Source organism: Bufo bufo, chromosome 2, assembly GCF_905171765.1.
Source record: "Bufo bufo chromosome 2, aBufBuf1.1, whole genome shotgun sequence".
Classification (NCBI taxonomy): domain Eukaryota; kingdom Metazoa; phylum Chordata; class Amphibia; order Anura; family Bufonidae; genus Bufo; species Bufo bufo.
The window spans coordinates 208495818-208512376 of NC_053390.1; the positions used below are offsets into that span (position 1 = coordinate 208495818).

Consider the following 16559-nt stretch of genomic DNA (forward strand, 5'->3'; position numbering starts at 1 on the left):
ATAGACTAGATTAAACAGGCTGTCTAGACCTGCACCAGATTTATCACAGATTGGTGTATCCCTCGAAACGTTGAGGATATCAAGTGCGGTATGCTGCCCTGAACGCTTGTGAATATGAACTTTAATACATCAGCTGAGTGCACAAGCAAGCTAAAAGCAAGGGAATGCACGGAGAAGCGGGCGAGCATGGATTTACTCTACCGATGTAAGGATTTTATATATACTCTATGTTGTAGACGTTCCTTGCACAAATTGACACCAATAAAGGGTGGATTGAAGATATGTTTACGAGTGTCAATGCAGCTATAGAATGGGTTGCGATTAGCCGCCAATCAGCTGGGGTCAGGTAGCTCCAGAGCTGGAACTACACAACGCCGTCCATTGTGTAGTGGACAGAGCTGGTTATTCCAGAGCTGCTTCCATTCACTCCCATTCAAGCAGCGTTGCAGGAACTAGCTTTGAACACTATACAATAAACAGAACTGTAATATACTAGCGATGACTTCTGGAACCAGAGCTTTAAACTCCTCTAAACAATACAAGATAGACTGCATGGTTACTGAACGCTCCTATTTACAGTATTTTCCAGGTATTGAGCCAAACTGTATAGGCAATCTCTTACTGTTGTCTTTTGGTGGTGTTTGTGGGTTTATAGTCTTTTTTGCAAAAAGTTATGGACATGGTGTTTGTTTTTTTTAGCATTTTTCTCCTTTGCTTCTCTATAGGTCTTGAAAAATGCCAGAAAAAAACATATTATAAATGAAGCAAAAAAAGCCACCAAAAACACTTGTAAAAAACACTATGAAAATTGCCTAAACAAATATGAGCATGAAGGAGCCCTAGAACTTGGTTAGAAATAGATCAGTTTGCCCAATCTAGTATCATGGGATATTTTTCTAGCGTCCATGGTGGCACGAATTGTACAGCCCTGGTATAGCAGGAACCGACACATATCTGAAATGCCAATTGACAGACATTTTTGCATTGATAGACAACTCTTCATTACTCTTGAATGCAAAACATCTCAGCAGTTAATTAAGGAGATTGCTTTCATTGAATTATCTCTGGCCTCAGGTATTGGGAAAAATGTCTTGTTGTAATACACTGCCTGTCCCAAAGAAAAGTCGCCACCCAAAAAAAAGGTCACACACTCTAATATTTTGTTAGACTGCCTTTAGCTTTGATTACGGCACACATTCGCTGTGCATCCAGTGTTGCATTCATTTTTCAGTGTTGCATTGTTGCATACATTTTTCACCAAGATCTTGCATTGATGATGGTAGAGTCTGACTGCTACAGAAAGCCTTCTCCGGCACATCCCAAAGATTCTCAATGGGGTTAAGGTCTGGACTCTGTGGTGGCCAATCCATGTGTGAAAATGATGTCTCATGCTCCCTGAATCACTCTTTCACAATTTGAGCCCGATGAATCCTGGCATTGTCATCTTGGAATATGCCCGTGCGATCAGGGAAGAAAAAAATCTATTGATGGAATAACCTGGTCATTCAGTATGTTCAGGTAGTTGGCTGACCTCATTCTTGGAGCACATACTGTTGCTGAACCTAGACTTGACCAACTGTAGCAACCCCAGATCATAGCACTGCCCCAAACAGGCTTGTACAGTAGACACTAGGCATGATGGGGGCATCACTTCATCTGCCTCTCTTCTTACCCTGATGTGCCCATCACTCTGTAACAGGGTAAATCTGGAGTCCAATCTTTATGCTCCCTAGCAAATTGAAGCCTTTTTTTCTGGTTTGCCTCACTGATTAGTGGTTTTCTTACAGCTACACAGCTGTTCAGTCCCAATCCCTTGAGTTCCCTTCGCATTGTGCGTGTTGAAATGCTCTTACTTTCACTATTAAACATAGCCCTGAGTTTTACTGTTGTTTTTCTTCGATTTGATTTCACCAAACGTTTAAGTGATCGCCGATCACTATCATTCAGGATTTTTTCCCCGCCACATTTCTTCCTCAAATACGAAGGGTCCCCACTATACTTCCAGTTTTTAATAATGCGTTGGACAGTTCTTAACCCAATTTTAGTAGTTTCTGCAATCTCCTTAGATGTTTTCTCTGCTTGATGCATGCCAATGATTTGACCCTTCTCAAACAGACTAACATTTTTTCCACGACCACGAGATGTGTCTTTCGACATGGTTGTTTAAGAAATGAGAAGCAACTCATTGCACCAGTTGGGGTTAAATAACTTGTTGCCAGCTGAAAGATAATCGCCCATGCAGTAATTATCCAATAGGAGGCTCATAACTATTTGCTTAGTTAAATCCAGGTGGCGACTTTTTTTTGGGACAGGCAGTGTATATGAAGCCTGGAATTTATATTATTCCCATATTTGCCAAATGTTTATATTTTCAGTTCTGTGTGAAGTGGGCCATATTGTTGCTATGATATTACCAGTAAATACAGTTTTGTGTAAACAGTTCCAGATCTGGACCTTGTACAAATGGTAATATTATAATTAGGTTTGGTCAGGGTCCTACCTCGGGTATCCTCAGGGCACAACCACAATTTCAATACCGTTCTTGACCACAGCTGCCCACCCCCCGAATGGGTCACGAATACACCAAGTAGTCGTACCCTTACTGTTGCTGATGAGAGTCTCTTAGTCCCCACTCTTAGGGCTCATTCACACGACCATAAGGGCTCCGTGCCATGTGAATCCTGTATTGCAGTGCTGACCCATTGACTTGAATGACTAAGGAAGCTGTCTGAAACACGTAGGCGTTGTCTGAATCTTTTTGCAATGACTTGTTATGTATGGATTTTCTTGAATAAAGCCATGATTTATGGACTTGAATAGGGCTGTTGGAAATGAACACATAGTAAGTTGATTTCCCATAAGCCATCTTTTCTCCAATACAAGTAGTACTCCTTTTACTAATCATTCTTGGTACTGCATTCTAGCCATTCCCTTCAATGTCCACCTCTGAACTCTTTTCAGCTCAAAACTAGAGCTCAAAACTATAAAATATTCAGTGTAATTATATAGCCGTAAAACATATAGCCATAAAAATAGCAGAAAGGTACAACTTCCCCACAGAAAAGTACAGGCACCGGCTGTGTGCCCCATATCACAGATGCGGACCCTTTCACGCATTTCGATCCGTGCCTCCGAACGTAAAAAAATATATAACGTTAATACATGTTCTTTTTGGTGCAGTTATTAAAGGCAATGTGTAACCAAGATCTTGGCCTATTAGCTGCATTAATATACGAGTAGTACTGCAGATAAGGAGTCCAGATCACTATTTTTTATTTTCATACTGCCTTCGGTTCCCTCACTGTCAGTGCTCAAAGCTGCATGGAAATACATTGTCTGGACAGGAGTCCTCTCCATTAGTGCTCATGGACACAAACGTGTGCCACCCGTTCTGTTCATTGGAGACAGCAATTTTTGGTCCCCAATACAGAGGCACCGTCTGTGTGGCTGGTGCAGATGAATGTAGGCCCATTCAACTTGTATGGGTCTGTGATCCGTCTGCACCACTGCGGAGGCATGGTCTGAAATGCCATGGAAGCACTCTGTAGTGCTTCCGTTGCCTTCTGTTCCGCACTGTATAATCCAGATTGTGGACACACTCAAGTGAATAGGTCCGCATCCGTAATACGGTGTGCACATGGCCGGTGCCTGTATACTGCGTTGCACTGGCCAACAACGGCCATGTGCATTATCCCTTATGTTAGTGCGATGCAGCAGTCCGGAGTGTGTATTCCAGCTTGGAGTACTGACAGCAGGAGAATGTGGGGCAGTGGAAAAATAAAATAAACTGTGATCTGGATGCCTTATCTGCAGTACTACCCACATAGTACTTCACCTAATAGTCCAAGATTGTGCTCCCTTTTTTTTTTTTTAAATCAGATCATTTTTATTGTAATTTACAGCTTAATAAGGAACAATAAAGTACAATTAGTACAGCCAGTACAAGTAGTGTCATCATATGACCACAGTGCACACATATTGGAATGTCTATTACAATCATTGTGAGCAATTGCAAATGTAATTAAAGCACTTATTCCTAGCCCCCTCCTGTACTCCTACCCAAACCATAAGTATAACCCTCCTTTCCATATACCACCCCTCCCCTCCTCCCCACACTACAGCATTGGCAGACCTGTTGGTAATTATCTAGAAAGACCAACATTGTCCAACCAAAGACCCCCTAGCTTATCAAACTTATGAGGGCACCCACGCTTCAAGAATACTGCTTTCTCATACATCAGCATAGTATTTACTTCAAAATTCCTCCACCCTTGGGTGACACGATTAAATCCAATGAAGAGCAATTAGCTTCCTGGATACATACAATAACCTCCCTATTGCAATCCTGCCCACCTCATCTGCACCCACTTCAGCCATATATCCCAAAACGCATACTTTAGGCTCATGAGGAACCCTTATTGAGAAGACTCTCTGAATTATTTCCAATATACTCGTCCAAAACTAATCCAATCTTGGGCATTGCCACAGCATATGTAGTAAGTCTGCTGGATCCATATGACATCTTGGGCATTTAGCATCTGCTCTGACACCGATATGTTTTAAAAACACTGGGGTTTTGTAAACCCTGTGTATGATAATCAGCTGTGATAATTTACCACTTTCGTTTAGGGACAATTTCAATACAGCCTCTAAAATGTCCTCCCATTGTTCCTTCGTTATCTCTCCTACATCTTTCTCCCAGACTCTCATTCTAGATAGTGGTTGTGATTCCAGAAATGTATCTAGATGATTTGGTATATTGTGGATATTATACCTTTTTGTCACCTCCCGAGATAATTAAATGCAAAGTGCCATCTCTCGAGACCCCGACACTACCAGTTTTAGACATAGAGTCGTATGCGTGCCTTATTTGCAAGTATTGATAGAACTTCCCTCTTGGTATGTTGTAGACCTCCTGTATATTATTAAATGGTCTAAATACCCCCTGTAAGACAGTGACAGGTCTCACGCAGGTTGGAGGCAAGGAAGGGGTGGATAGTGCGGTCCACACCCCTGTTGCACCACAGGTGAGACAAGCTGGAGGTAATCAGGCTGGCATAAGGCACCTCCCAGAGTGTCAGAAAGGGGGGAGTGTGTTACCTGTAGACAGAGGCCTTGAGGCTCTCTCTGTGTGGTCTCAGCTGGGCTAGGCTGAGGGACCACGAGGCTAAGTGACAGCCTGGAATTTGAGGGCCACAAGGTCAGAGTCGGGAGGACTGCTGGACCACAATTCCCCAAAGGGACTTGCATTTTCTACAGCCTGGAGGCTGCTGGGCTAGCTGGGAAAGCTGCATGTTATAACCGTGTCTGAACAGCACTCTATAGGTGAGTCAGGGATTCTGCACTATGTTTAGTTAGAGCCCATCCGGGCAGGTATTTGTTTTGTATTATGTTTGTTTTGCTAAGGTGCCAAATAAAAGCGAAGTTTGGACATTAAACTTGGTGTCTGGCAAAGATATTTGTGTGAATGACCCCCGGAGAAAAGCTAGCCCCCCACAATTGGTGGAGGATGCGGGCAGGTGTCCCTGCTGATAAGTAAAAGTGCTGGAAGCCTGCTAGTTTGCAGGAGCAGAGACTGCTGGTGTTAAACTGGACATTTTTTTTTCTGTGGTGCAAACAGTGCAGGATTTAAAGGGCCAGAAGCCCAGTACAAGAGACTGATCAGTGGAAATGGCTGCAAAATGGTATAGCCCGTGGGAGAAATCCTGCGAGTTAGTGATCGGTGGAATCCCGCTGGGGGTCATTCTAGACTCCCGCCAGCAAGTGTCTCGAGTCCTGCCTGAAATTCTGGACTTTGTAACAAGGGGGCCAGAGACAAAAACTACGGTGTCACTGACCTTTGTGACGGACTATGGCTCTGTGCAATGGGAGCTGTTAAAATGTGAGACACTGGAAGTGGAATTTGTACTGGGCAAGGACTTTCCATTGTTTGGGCAGTTGTGGAGCGGAGTTCCTGATAAAAAGCAAAGATATGCCGTTGCCAAGGGCAACCTTCGGGAAGACAAAGAGGTGGAGAGCGGTGCAGTTCTCAGGAGTACATATTTTCTCTGTGACTGTGCACAAGGTTCTAAAGGGTGCGGCTGGAATGACCGTCCAGGAAAAGTCTGGATTCAAGGCCAGGGCGTTTCCAGTAGCAACGGTTGCATCACGGAGTCTGTAGGTGATTACTAGTAGCGACCAGACAGTTATATCTGACGAGATGAGAATTAAGTCGGGTGACATCAGCCTAGGGTCTGAAGCCCATATCCAGACAGTTGTAGGTGACCTGACACGACAGTACAGCTGCAAACAGGAGGATGATATCTCTCTCTCCTCACGCTCCCTAGAAACATTAGAGAAGGGACTAGCTGTCTTCACAGAGCAACTGAAGAAAGTTTCAGAAAGGGCAAAGAAGGAGAGCCAGAAAGAGAATGGTGATACTCCTACATCTGCTGCAGCAGAGCCGAGCAAGGAGCAGCTGGAACCGGAGGCACAAAAGCGGGGCACTTCCCACAAGCTTGTGCAAAAAGCTGAAAAGAAACTGCGGAAAAACATTGAGTTGGTGGTTCAGCGCCTGGGGAAACAGGAGAAGTGTGACTGGCTCCTAGTTTAAGAGAAATACATCTCGGCTCGATATGGTGAAAAACGTGACCAAACAGAGACTGATGCTTGGGAAAAGGAGACCAAGGCCCTCTCCTTGGCTAGAGCCCTGGAAGAAGCGCTTGAGGAGCATGCTGAATTGGAGAGGCTGAACAAGCAACTCAGAGCAGAGACGGAAAATCTCATGAGCTTAAAAGATGAGTTGGAGAAATCTAAGTCTGCTCTCGAGCAGCAGGTAGAAGGTGAGAAACCTGAAGAGGAGAGTTCTCTGGAAGACGTCAAGAAGACAGAGCCTGTTAAAATGGTACTGGAGAGGGTGGCACTGTGGTGCTGGCTGTGGCAGAGAAGATGGAAGGTGCTTCTGCTAAACCAGTTGATGGGGCTGATGTGGATGCCGAAGACCACGGACCTGTAGAAGCGTGTAACCTAGGCCTGGAAGACGTCCCCTCTGCATACAAGGCCTTCCAAATAGCCAGCAGGCTGCTGGGGAAGAAGTACGAGGAGGTGAACGATCAGTTTTCGGATCCGGGCTATTACGATGGGCTGTATCTCCTGACTCCTCCACAAAAGGAGAACAGTGTCCTGGGTGAGCCTCTGGAGAAAATGACAGAAAACAAGGAGTCTGCTGAAGACCCTGGTGCCTCCTGCCTCGATGAGAAAGAGGGGGAGGGGTTAACAGGGCAAGTGTATGGTGCCATGTCCGAGAAGGATGAGAAGGCGGTCAAAGAGACTGGAGACTTCAAGAAGACAAAGACTGAAAAAGTTAAGGCCGATGTGTTGGTTGACGTGAAGTCCCCAGGTGCTACAGAGACCAAAGTTAAGCCAAAGGGAGCCGCGGCCGAAGTGGAAAAAGCCGCTAAAGAAGCAGAGGTCTCTAAAAATGCCATAGTAGCTGGGGTAACTACTGCTGGAAAGAAGGAAGAAGTGACCCAGATGCACGTAAAAGAAGCGAGTAGGGGTAAGCATGCCCTGCTGAAGGAGCCCTGCAAAGCAAAGGAGAAAGTGTCGGGATATGACCATGACTGGGAACAGTTCAGGCAAGAGCTGCAGCAGTCCAAGAAAGGACGTGAGGTGCATGTACAGGAGCCAGAGGATCTAAAAAGAGAGAGAGATCAAAATATACGACAGCGCATCATTATCACTCGGGAAAGAGTAGGAAAAGAATATCTGGCCATGAGATGGGCACATGAGGCCTTTAGGCAGTTTCGGTTAGGCAAGATGTTGGTATTGGTGATAAACCAAGCTCTGCTGGCGTGGGTCTGGCAGAACAAAGGGAAGGTACGTGTCACCGAGGTTCCTGGCCTCAGTGAAATAAAAACCGGTAACTTTCTGTGTCAGCGGCAGCTAGTGCTCGCTGACACTGGGTTACTTAGTGTGGCTGTAAAGCCAATCTGGGCCGGTTCTTATTGGGAGCAGCCAAAGAGCAGGTTGGGTGGCTGTTCCCCACGTCCAGGCCAGGTCGATACCCTCTCACCAGCCTCCCGTGGTTATGCAGGTGTTCACCCTCACGGGCTTGAACAAAGGGGGGGGGGATATGTGAGACAGTGACAGGTCTCACGCAGGTTGGAGGCAAGGAAGGGGTGGATAGTGTGGCCCACACCCCTGTTCCACCACAGGTGAGACAAGCTTGAGGTAATCAGGCTGACATAAGGCACCTCCCAGAGTGTCAGAAAGGGGGGAGTGTGTTACCTCAGTTGTTTGGCCTTTTCCCACATTTTACTCAGGAGCCGTATGAGCGGGTTCCGTTCATCCACTAATGGCATTCCCGACCCCTCTAGTACCAACATGAGGTCTTTGCCTCCTATTATTTTTTTGCAATATCCGACTAGTCATGTCACTGATGTCTGGGTCTATCCAACCCCTGAAATGCTGGCATAGTGCCGCCAGGTAGTAAATCCACGGGTTAGGCAGAGTCAGACCCCCCGCCGACTTTGTATATTGTAGAGTTTCCAGTTTAATTCTGGGGTGACCCCCCGCCATACCAGTTCTCTAAAAATAATATTTATCTTCTGGAACTTTTCTAATGATATCCATACCAGGGCATTATGTAATATATATAAGAGTTGGGGCATCATTTTCATTTTTTATAAATTAACTCTTCCCACTACGGACAGGAACAGCTTACACCACACTCTGGTCATTTGTCAGAATTTACTGAGCATTGGCATTAAGTTTAACTCCTCAAAGTCCAACAGACAGGGTGAAATATGAATCTCTAAATATTTGATACTGTCCACACATGGTATATTGTTCTCTATGGCAATCACTGAGGAAGTCTGTCCGTCCAGAAACATCAATGCTGATTTATGCCAATTTATTGTCAGACCAGACATTTTCCCAAAGCGGTCAATCAGAGACGTGGCTTCCGACAGAGACACCGACGTGTCCCCTAGAAACAGCAGAGCGTCATCTGCATACATGACCACTTTGTTGTGTATCTGATCATAATGGAAGCCTTTTATTATTGATGAGTTACGCACTGCTGCTGCTAGTGGTTCAATCGCTATTGCAAATAGAAAAGGGGACAGTGGGCATCCCTGCCGGGCCCCTCTGGCTAGCCTAAAAGTCGATGATTCCCCTCCATTAGCTCTAAAAATCGCTCTCGGGTCTGAGTATAGTACTTGAACACATTCGATAAAATGTTGGCCAAAGCCCATTGTATGTAGTGTACACCATAAATACCTCCACTCCACACTATCGAAGGCTTTTGCTGCGTCCAGTCCTAACACAGCTCTATCACCCTTATTATCCGCATCAAACTGCAGACTGGAAAATACTCTGCGTATGTTAATGGAAGTAGATTTTGGGGGCATAAAGCCATTCTGATCTGAATGTATTATGTTAGAAATCACTTTAGACAATCTCATCGCTAAAGCCTTGGCCAGTATTTTAATGTCAGCCGTGAGCAGCGAGATAGGACTATATGAGTCCGGAAGTGTGGGGTCTTTACCAGGCTTCGGTATTACCATAATAAGTGCTTCCTGCATCGATTCGGGGAGAGTGCCCATCTCTAATGAGTATTGGAAAACCTTCAGTAACTCAGGTAGCTACACCCCTTGGAACCGTTTATAGATCTCCACCGGGAGACCATCCGTACCTGGCCCTTTATCATTGGCCATGGTATTCAATGCTGCCTCCAGTTCGTCTAAATTCAATGGGGCTTCTAGCGAGGCCTTTGCTTCTGGTGCTAATTTGGGCAGGTTAATCCCTTCCAGAAAATCCACTATCTCTAACTCTGAACATGAGGTCCTAGATGTATATAAAGACGCATAGAACTCCTCCAGAGTATCCAAAATGTCCCCAGTGCCTGTCCTCCTGTTCCCTTGAGAATCTACTAGCTCTGTAATGCAATTCGACCCCTGTTGCGCTTTGGAAATGACTGATAAATGCCCCACTCTTTCTCCTTCTACAAAAAGGCGTTTCTTAAAGAATATTTTTTTCCTGTCCGTCACTTGAAGCAGGTGGCATCTAAAATTTTCTTGGGCAATTTTTAACTGTGTGCTTGCCAGTACCGAGGGAGCTAAAACATATGCTGCTGTATCCGCCTCCTTTGATTTGGATTTTTGCTTACAAATAGATTTAATTAATATCCCCCTTAAAAAGCTTTTTATAGCATCCCATGTCATGTGCACAGAGGCTGTCCCTGCATTAAAAAGAAGATATTCCCGCAGTGCTGCCTCAACGTCTTTCATATCTCCCAAGACCTGCAACCAAAAAGCGTTACATCTCCACATAATAGGTCCCGGCCTAGTACCTACAGACAGGGAAAGATCCACCTTCAGGGGAGAATGATCCGATAAAGATCTGTGTAAGTAATCCGACGATTGTATCAATGGATACATACAGTTATTAGCTAGGGCCAGATCAGTTCTTGATAGGGAAGAGTAAGTGGAAGAGCTATATGAGTATTTACGCTCTGCAGGGTGCTGTAACCTCCAAACATCCAACAGCCCTGCTTCTATTATTAAATTTTTTAGAGATGAAAGGCCTTCAAGTCTTCCAGAGCCGGCGACCCTACATCTATCTAAGTTCTCGTCAGGTACATTATTAAAGTCCCCTACTAAAATCCAGGGAGTCTCTGCATATAGGGCCAAAAAATCCAGTGTTAGTCTTAAAAGAACTACTGAATAAAGGACAAATCTTCCCTTAAGCTCCCCACTTGCAGGGATAATGATTTAAGAGTGGTATTGCAGTTTGCAATCACCATCATGACATCTTTCAATTCAAGGTAGGTTCCTTATCAGAGGAGTTATGTCAATCCCCAGCCACCTTTTTTTGCTTACTAGTTGGCAGCCTCGCTGAGGACTCATTGTCATGCCCATCATCATCTGTGGACTTCTCTCCCTCTTCGGACGAGAAATCATGAGCCATATTCTCCCTGTGCCACTCTTTATCTCCCTCCGGTGTGCGGGCATACTTGCTGAGCCGCGCTGCTATGCCGCGGCTCCTACTGTCTTGCGGGTCTTCCCCTTCCTCCTCTCCCGCGCATGTTGGAAGGGAAGCTCCCGTTCAGGTCTAGGCGTTAGTTTACTCTTCCTGGATGATGGCATCTCGATCCCCACTGAATGGTGCGTCCCTCGTGCCGGTCCAGAGTGCGTACAACAGGTACTCAGGTTGTATACACAGGATTTTGGCAGGAGCGCTCTCACATGCGACTCACACCATGCTGCGCCAGGCCCCGCCCCCTCGTGCTCCCTTTAATATATTCTTTTAAAGCCATATCCTAGAGAGAGACCAAAATATTAATAAATTACCAACATGCCCTGGCTGTGAAGGAAAAAGTCTGTTTGAAAACTGTACTGTGTGGACTTGGCCTTGCACATCTCCACCCGGGCTGGTCACATAATGCAGTATAGATGCTTATGTTTTTTGTAATGCCAAAACTGGTAGTGGATAAAAAGAACCAGTAGCATTGCATTAGTCCTTCCTTCATATTTCTCCTCTAAGACCCATTCCTGGCTTTGGCTAAAGGTAAAAACGTCAAAAACGGCACTAAACAGCCCTGTGTGAACCTGATGTAAAAGTCGTAACCATCAGTTGGTCCTGGCACCTTAATTGCACTTGTCTCGCAGTCTCTGTGCGGTTGGCACAGTCTGACCATTTTGCTCTCTGACAGTTTATAGAAATATCCCTATCCTATTTGTGAGAGGCTGATCAAAGTGATCTGGGCAGGGCTCTTGGAAGCTATCCTGGTATCTAAGAGCATTACTTGCACTTACAGTGAACTGCTTATGATTTAATCTACAGTGCTCCGAGGTCAGTCTGCTGTATGTGGGCACGTTCATTTTCCCATATTGTGCCGAAATTAAAAAGCCATATATATGTTTAACTGCCTTATTTATGAACACTTAAGCATAAGTAAGTCTAGCCTGGATCCATTCCATCCTGTTGATATATATTAGCTGGCAGCAAAGCTTCCTTTACATTAAATCCCTGAGAACACGTTATTGCATCCCGCAATGCTTCAGAAAAGTTACTGGTGAACTAAGGCCCTTGAAACCCTTTGAAAGAAACTTTACTGAGGGATATTGATTATAGCTGCTTCTCATTATTTAAAAGCTGTCCTGATTTTGCATTGAATACATACTTTTCTTCCTTAAATAATTCATGCTTTGTAGTCGATATTGCGGCTTTGTCTACGAATTGGAAGCTTGCGAACATGGACATGATGTGGGTTATGTATGATATTAAAAAAAACAACTTTCCTTTCTTGTTGCAGAAAGAACTGAACTCCCTCGCATCGGAGCTGGCTGCACGGCAGGAAGAGAGCGAGCATTCCCACAAGCGTCTTATTGAACTCAGCCGGGAGTTCAAGAAGAATGTCCCGGAGGTATGGTACATTATACTACGAGTCTCGCTTAACCTACTGACTGCACATACAATTTGTTTGGAGGTTCAAAAATGTGAAATACCTTTTTGGTTCAAGTTAAAATAGTCCTGGGGTAGAATATGCATCTTTACATTGGCTGCTACAATTTCGGAAATTGATATCCTGTAAAGTGTCATGTTGCTTATTACTGTGTATTGCATTTGTATCATGTTATGGCTGCTTATGAAAGCGTAATAGATAAAGATAGGGATCAAGGGGGTCACTCACATTCAGAAATACGCCCATATTAGACGTATTTCTGGCAGAGATTGCTGCGCAAAGGTTATCACGTCAGGTCTAAAAAAGTGGGCTTGAGCGGAGAAGCTGTCTTAAATTTAGACCGGTGCTGGATACGCGGAATGTATGTAAGTCTTTGGGCACAACATGTTCACACTGAAGTCATTTTTCACATTTTGACATTCAAGATAAATGATAAGTTGTAATATGACCTCACGTGTGTGCGGATATGTCTGGTACACAAGGAAAATGCCATCTATGATTAAAGTTTAAGACATCGGACATCTTTATTCCAAGCTCTTCTTAATGAATCCTAGGAACCATAGATCTGAATGTTGACCTTCATAACGGTATTGATACACATTAAAGGGGTTGTCCATTTATGGTATATCCACAGGTGCGGGTCTCACCACAGGGACCCACTTTTGGGGCCCCATTGAGCTCAGCCAGAAATGCGGGCTGAATATGCGGCTCTCTTAATGTACCTCATTAGTGTTCTTGAGATAGGGGTGGATCTCAGAGGTTGATATGGGGATATGCAGTAAATATCCTAGAAGGAATTCCTGCTTAAAGAAAACTGATCCAATCCTAAAGATTTTGTAGATTTTAGCCAGTCATGTTATGTGTATGGAGGTTACTTAATATCAACATGTGATCCATTGTTCCTCACAAGAGGTAAACTGCTTGTAGAAGTGTCTGACAGAGGAATATTTCCCTTTCCCTATTAAGGCATGTTCAAACAGCAGTTTTTACAGCGGCATTTTGTCACTAACAGCCACACACCAAAATTTTGACAAAAACCTGCCGATGGCCGCATCCTTTCTGCTTCCCATGCTGGAGATCATGGAGCAGCTTCATGATCCTCAGCGCTGCCTCCCATGGAGATGGATGGAAGGCAAACTTTTTGGCAAACTTTTGGCGTTGCTGTCAGCGCCAAAATTCCACTGAAAAAGCCGTCTTTTGAACATCCTCTTAAAATAAACATGCACGCTCAGGTGAACAAAGCATGCATATATTGTGGAGTCAGGAGACAGTGCTATCAGCAAAACATGCATTTAGTCAATAATAATTTAATGTATATCTGTAATATCATAAGCATGTCCTTCCACTGGGAAACCATTATGGAGGAAAACATAAATAAGATTGCAGATTAGGCCCAAAAAACAACTAAGAGGACCATGGCATACAGATTTAAACAGAAGTACTGACATTAAAGAGGACCTGTCACCCTAAATGCAATCTGATGACAGTATAGAGCAGGAGGAGCTGAGCATATTGATCTATAGTTTTATGGGAAAAGGCTCAATAAAACTTGTAATTTATACATTTATAGAGTCTGTCCCATTATAACAACTTATCCCCTATCCACAGGTTAGGGGAGAATTGTCTGACTGGCTTCTGTCCTCGATGATCACTACAACAAGGACCTGTGCTACCCTATTTGAATGGAGTGGCAGACACGCATGTATGCTGCCACTATGTTCAACTGTACAAGTCTATGGGGCTGCTGGAGATAGCCAAGTGCTTGTACTCTGCTCATTGAAGATATAAGACAGTCTGCAGGCTTAAAGAAAATATGGTACAATGAGATGCAGTGAAATGTTATAGAGCAGGAGGAACTGAGCAGATTGAAAACTTGTAATTTATTCATTTAAATCTCTTCTCTTTCTGAGCTCAGTTGCACACGGGGAGGTCCTATCAGTGATAATTATCAGGCCTCCCGCACGTGTCTGTATCTGTTTTGCGATCCGCAAATCATGGATCAGCAAACTACAGATGTGGTCCATGTGGATCCTGTACTTTTCACCGGCCCCAATGTAGAAATGCATACTCTTCTAGGATTAGCAGCACAGCCGCTTGGATGCGGACTGCACATGGATGACATCTGTTTGCTGTCCGCATTTTTGAGGCCCTATAGAAATGAATTGGTCCGCATTCGATCTGCAAAAAATGTGGATCAGATGCGGACCGAATATTTACGGTCGTGTGCATGGTGCCTAAGTGTGTATACCTAGGTAGCAGTCAGTCACTGATAAGATGGCCCCCATATACAACTGAGGTTTATCTACAGAATAGGGGATAAGTGTCTGATCAGTGGGGGTTCTGGCTCTCCCTCCTCTGACCATGCCCCCATCATGTTGATTGCGTATTCACATCATCCTGCCTGGCCCTGTCAATCACAATGTTGAGGGCTATGCCAGAGGAGGGAGAACAGAGCCTCTCGGAGTAGAGGCCACACCCCCATTGCTCCTAGAGGCTTATTTGCATAAATTAAAAGTTCATTTTTCACAAAAATGGAGGCAGATAGAAAGAAGAGACAAAGACTATTACCGTCAGCTGCTATTAGCACATGTCTAAAGTCAGCCAGTTTAATAACGATGTTTCTGATGACAGAAGTCTTTAAGGATGTTAAAGACATTAGTGCAGTGATGTACCATTTTTGCAAAACTTGACCACCGAGGCCAATGATTGGATGCAGTTGGTCTTGGGAGCAAGAATGGGTCCGTCTCTTCCAGTCCAGAATGCACCATCGGGAGCAAGTGTTAAGAAAATCCAAATTTCAGGAAAAATTTGATTCGCCACAATGCCAAATTTCTTTGCGCTTCTTAGTAACTAATCTATTTTTTCTGAAATAGTGGTTAAAAAAAAACATAGTCACCTCAACTATTTGCATGCGAAGAGGCTGTCGCGGCCATCTTGATTGCAGTAACCGCGCAAAATCTTGCATGGAGTGACGTGTAACGTGATGTCATCAGTGAATTCCCTGCGCAAGATTTTGTGCGGTGAATTCAATCAAGCTGGTTGTGACGGCCTCTCTGCAATCAAATGGATAAGGTATGTATCACTTGGAACCGAACCCGAGTTCTGTATCAAGGTTTTTTACAGTAATAATTAATTCACAAAGTTATTACACAAAGTCTCGCGAAACTTCGCGGAGTAATAACTTTGGCTCATCGGAGCCAATACATTCTAATACTGTACGGAGCTCCCGCTCCGTACAGTATTAAAATGAAGTTTTATGCAAATTGACTTTGGATGAAGCATCCGAAGTCGATTTGCTCATCCCTAGTTATTTTACTTTTTTTTTTTACTCGTTGCTGCCTGCAATTAGTTTTGTCATTAGGCCGTACAACCCCTTTGACTACAGAGGAAAAATGTAACATATTGAGGACAGTGCCCACTTTATCTGTAAATGTGGTACTGGAGGCTGGAAAGCTATATAGTAAATTCATCAGCAAAATGGCTTGTGGCGAAATGTACTCTGCTCAGATCTTAAAGTGTAGTCTAGTTTACTCTTATAGAAACGTCTTTATTTTGTTTTTAGGAAATTCGAGAAGTTGTGGCTCCAGTTTTGAAGAGCTTTCAAGCTGAGGTAAGAATACATTGAGCTTTGTTTTCTTTATATCAGTAATACAACGAGTTAATATAATCATTTAGGCAAATTATTACTGCTAAAACTTTAGGAGTGGTCCCTGATGCTGTCTGATCAGCACAGATGGTGTCAGAGCAGTGAAGAAGACTATTCCTTGAGCATTGAGTGCCATGGACCACCCCTTGGCTGCACACAGCAAACTTGGCATATTGGACGGCAGAACTACCAGCCCATATAATGTGGAAACGGTGGGGTGGAGGGAGCACTGTTGAAACTTTAGATAGGCCCTCAATGTGATATCTTGGAAAAGGGATTTAATGAAATGCCTCATGGTAGAATTTTCAGCGCAAGTTTATAGTAAGTTTTAATTCATTCATGAAGCTAATATAGCCATGATGATTTTACTTCTGATTATTTTCTAGTAAAGAATCTTTATGGCTGTGCCATTAAATTGAGTTTAAAAAATAACTAAATAAAAGTTTGATCCATCATGGTTTTGAT

General features: G+C 44.0%; 1 protein-coding gene across 4 annotated transcripts in view; it reads left to right on the forward strand.

Annotated features, from left to right (window-relative positions):
• CUX2 (cut like homeobox 2) overlaps positions 1 to 16559 on the forward strand; it is a 534292-nt gene that overhangs the window by 177107 nt on the left and 340626 nt on the right. For all 4 annotated transcript variants that reach the window (XM_040416060.1, XM_040416062.1, XM_040416061.1 and 1 more), the window contains exons 2-3: positions 12299 to 12409; positions 16011 to 16058. In XM_040416060.1, the coding sequence (XP_040271994.1) occupies positions 12299 to 12409; positions 16011 to 16058 (159 nt within the window). The remainder of the gene's footprint in view (positions 1 to 12298; positions 12410 to 16010; positions 16059 to 16559) is intronic.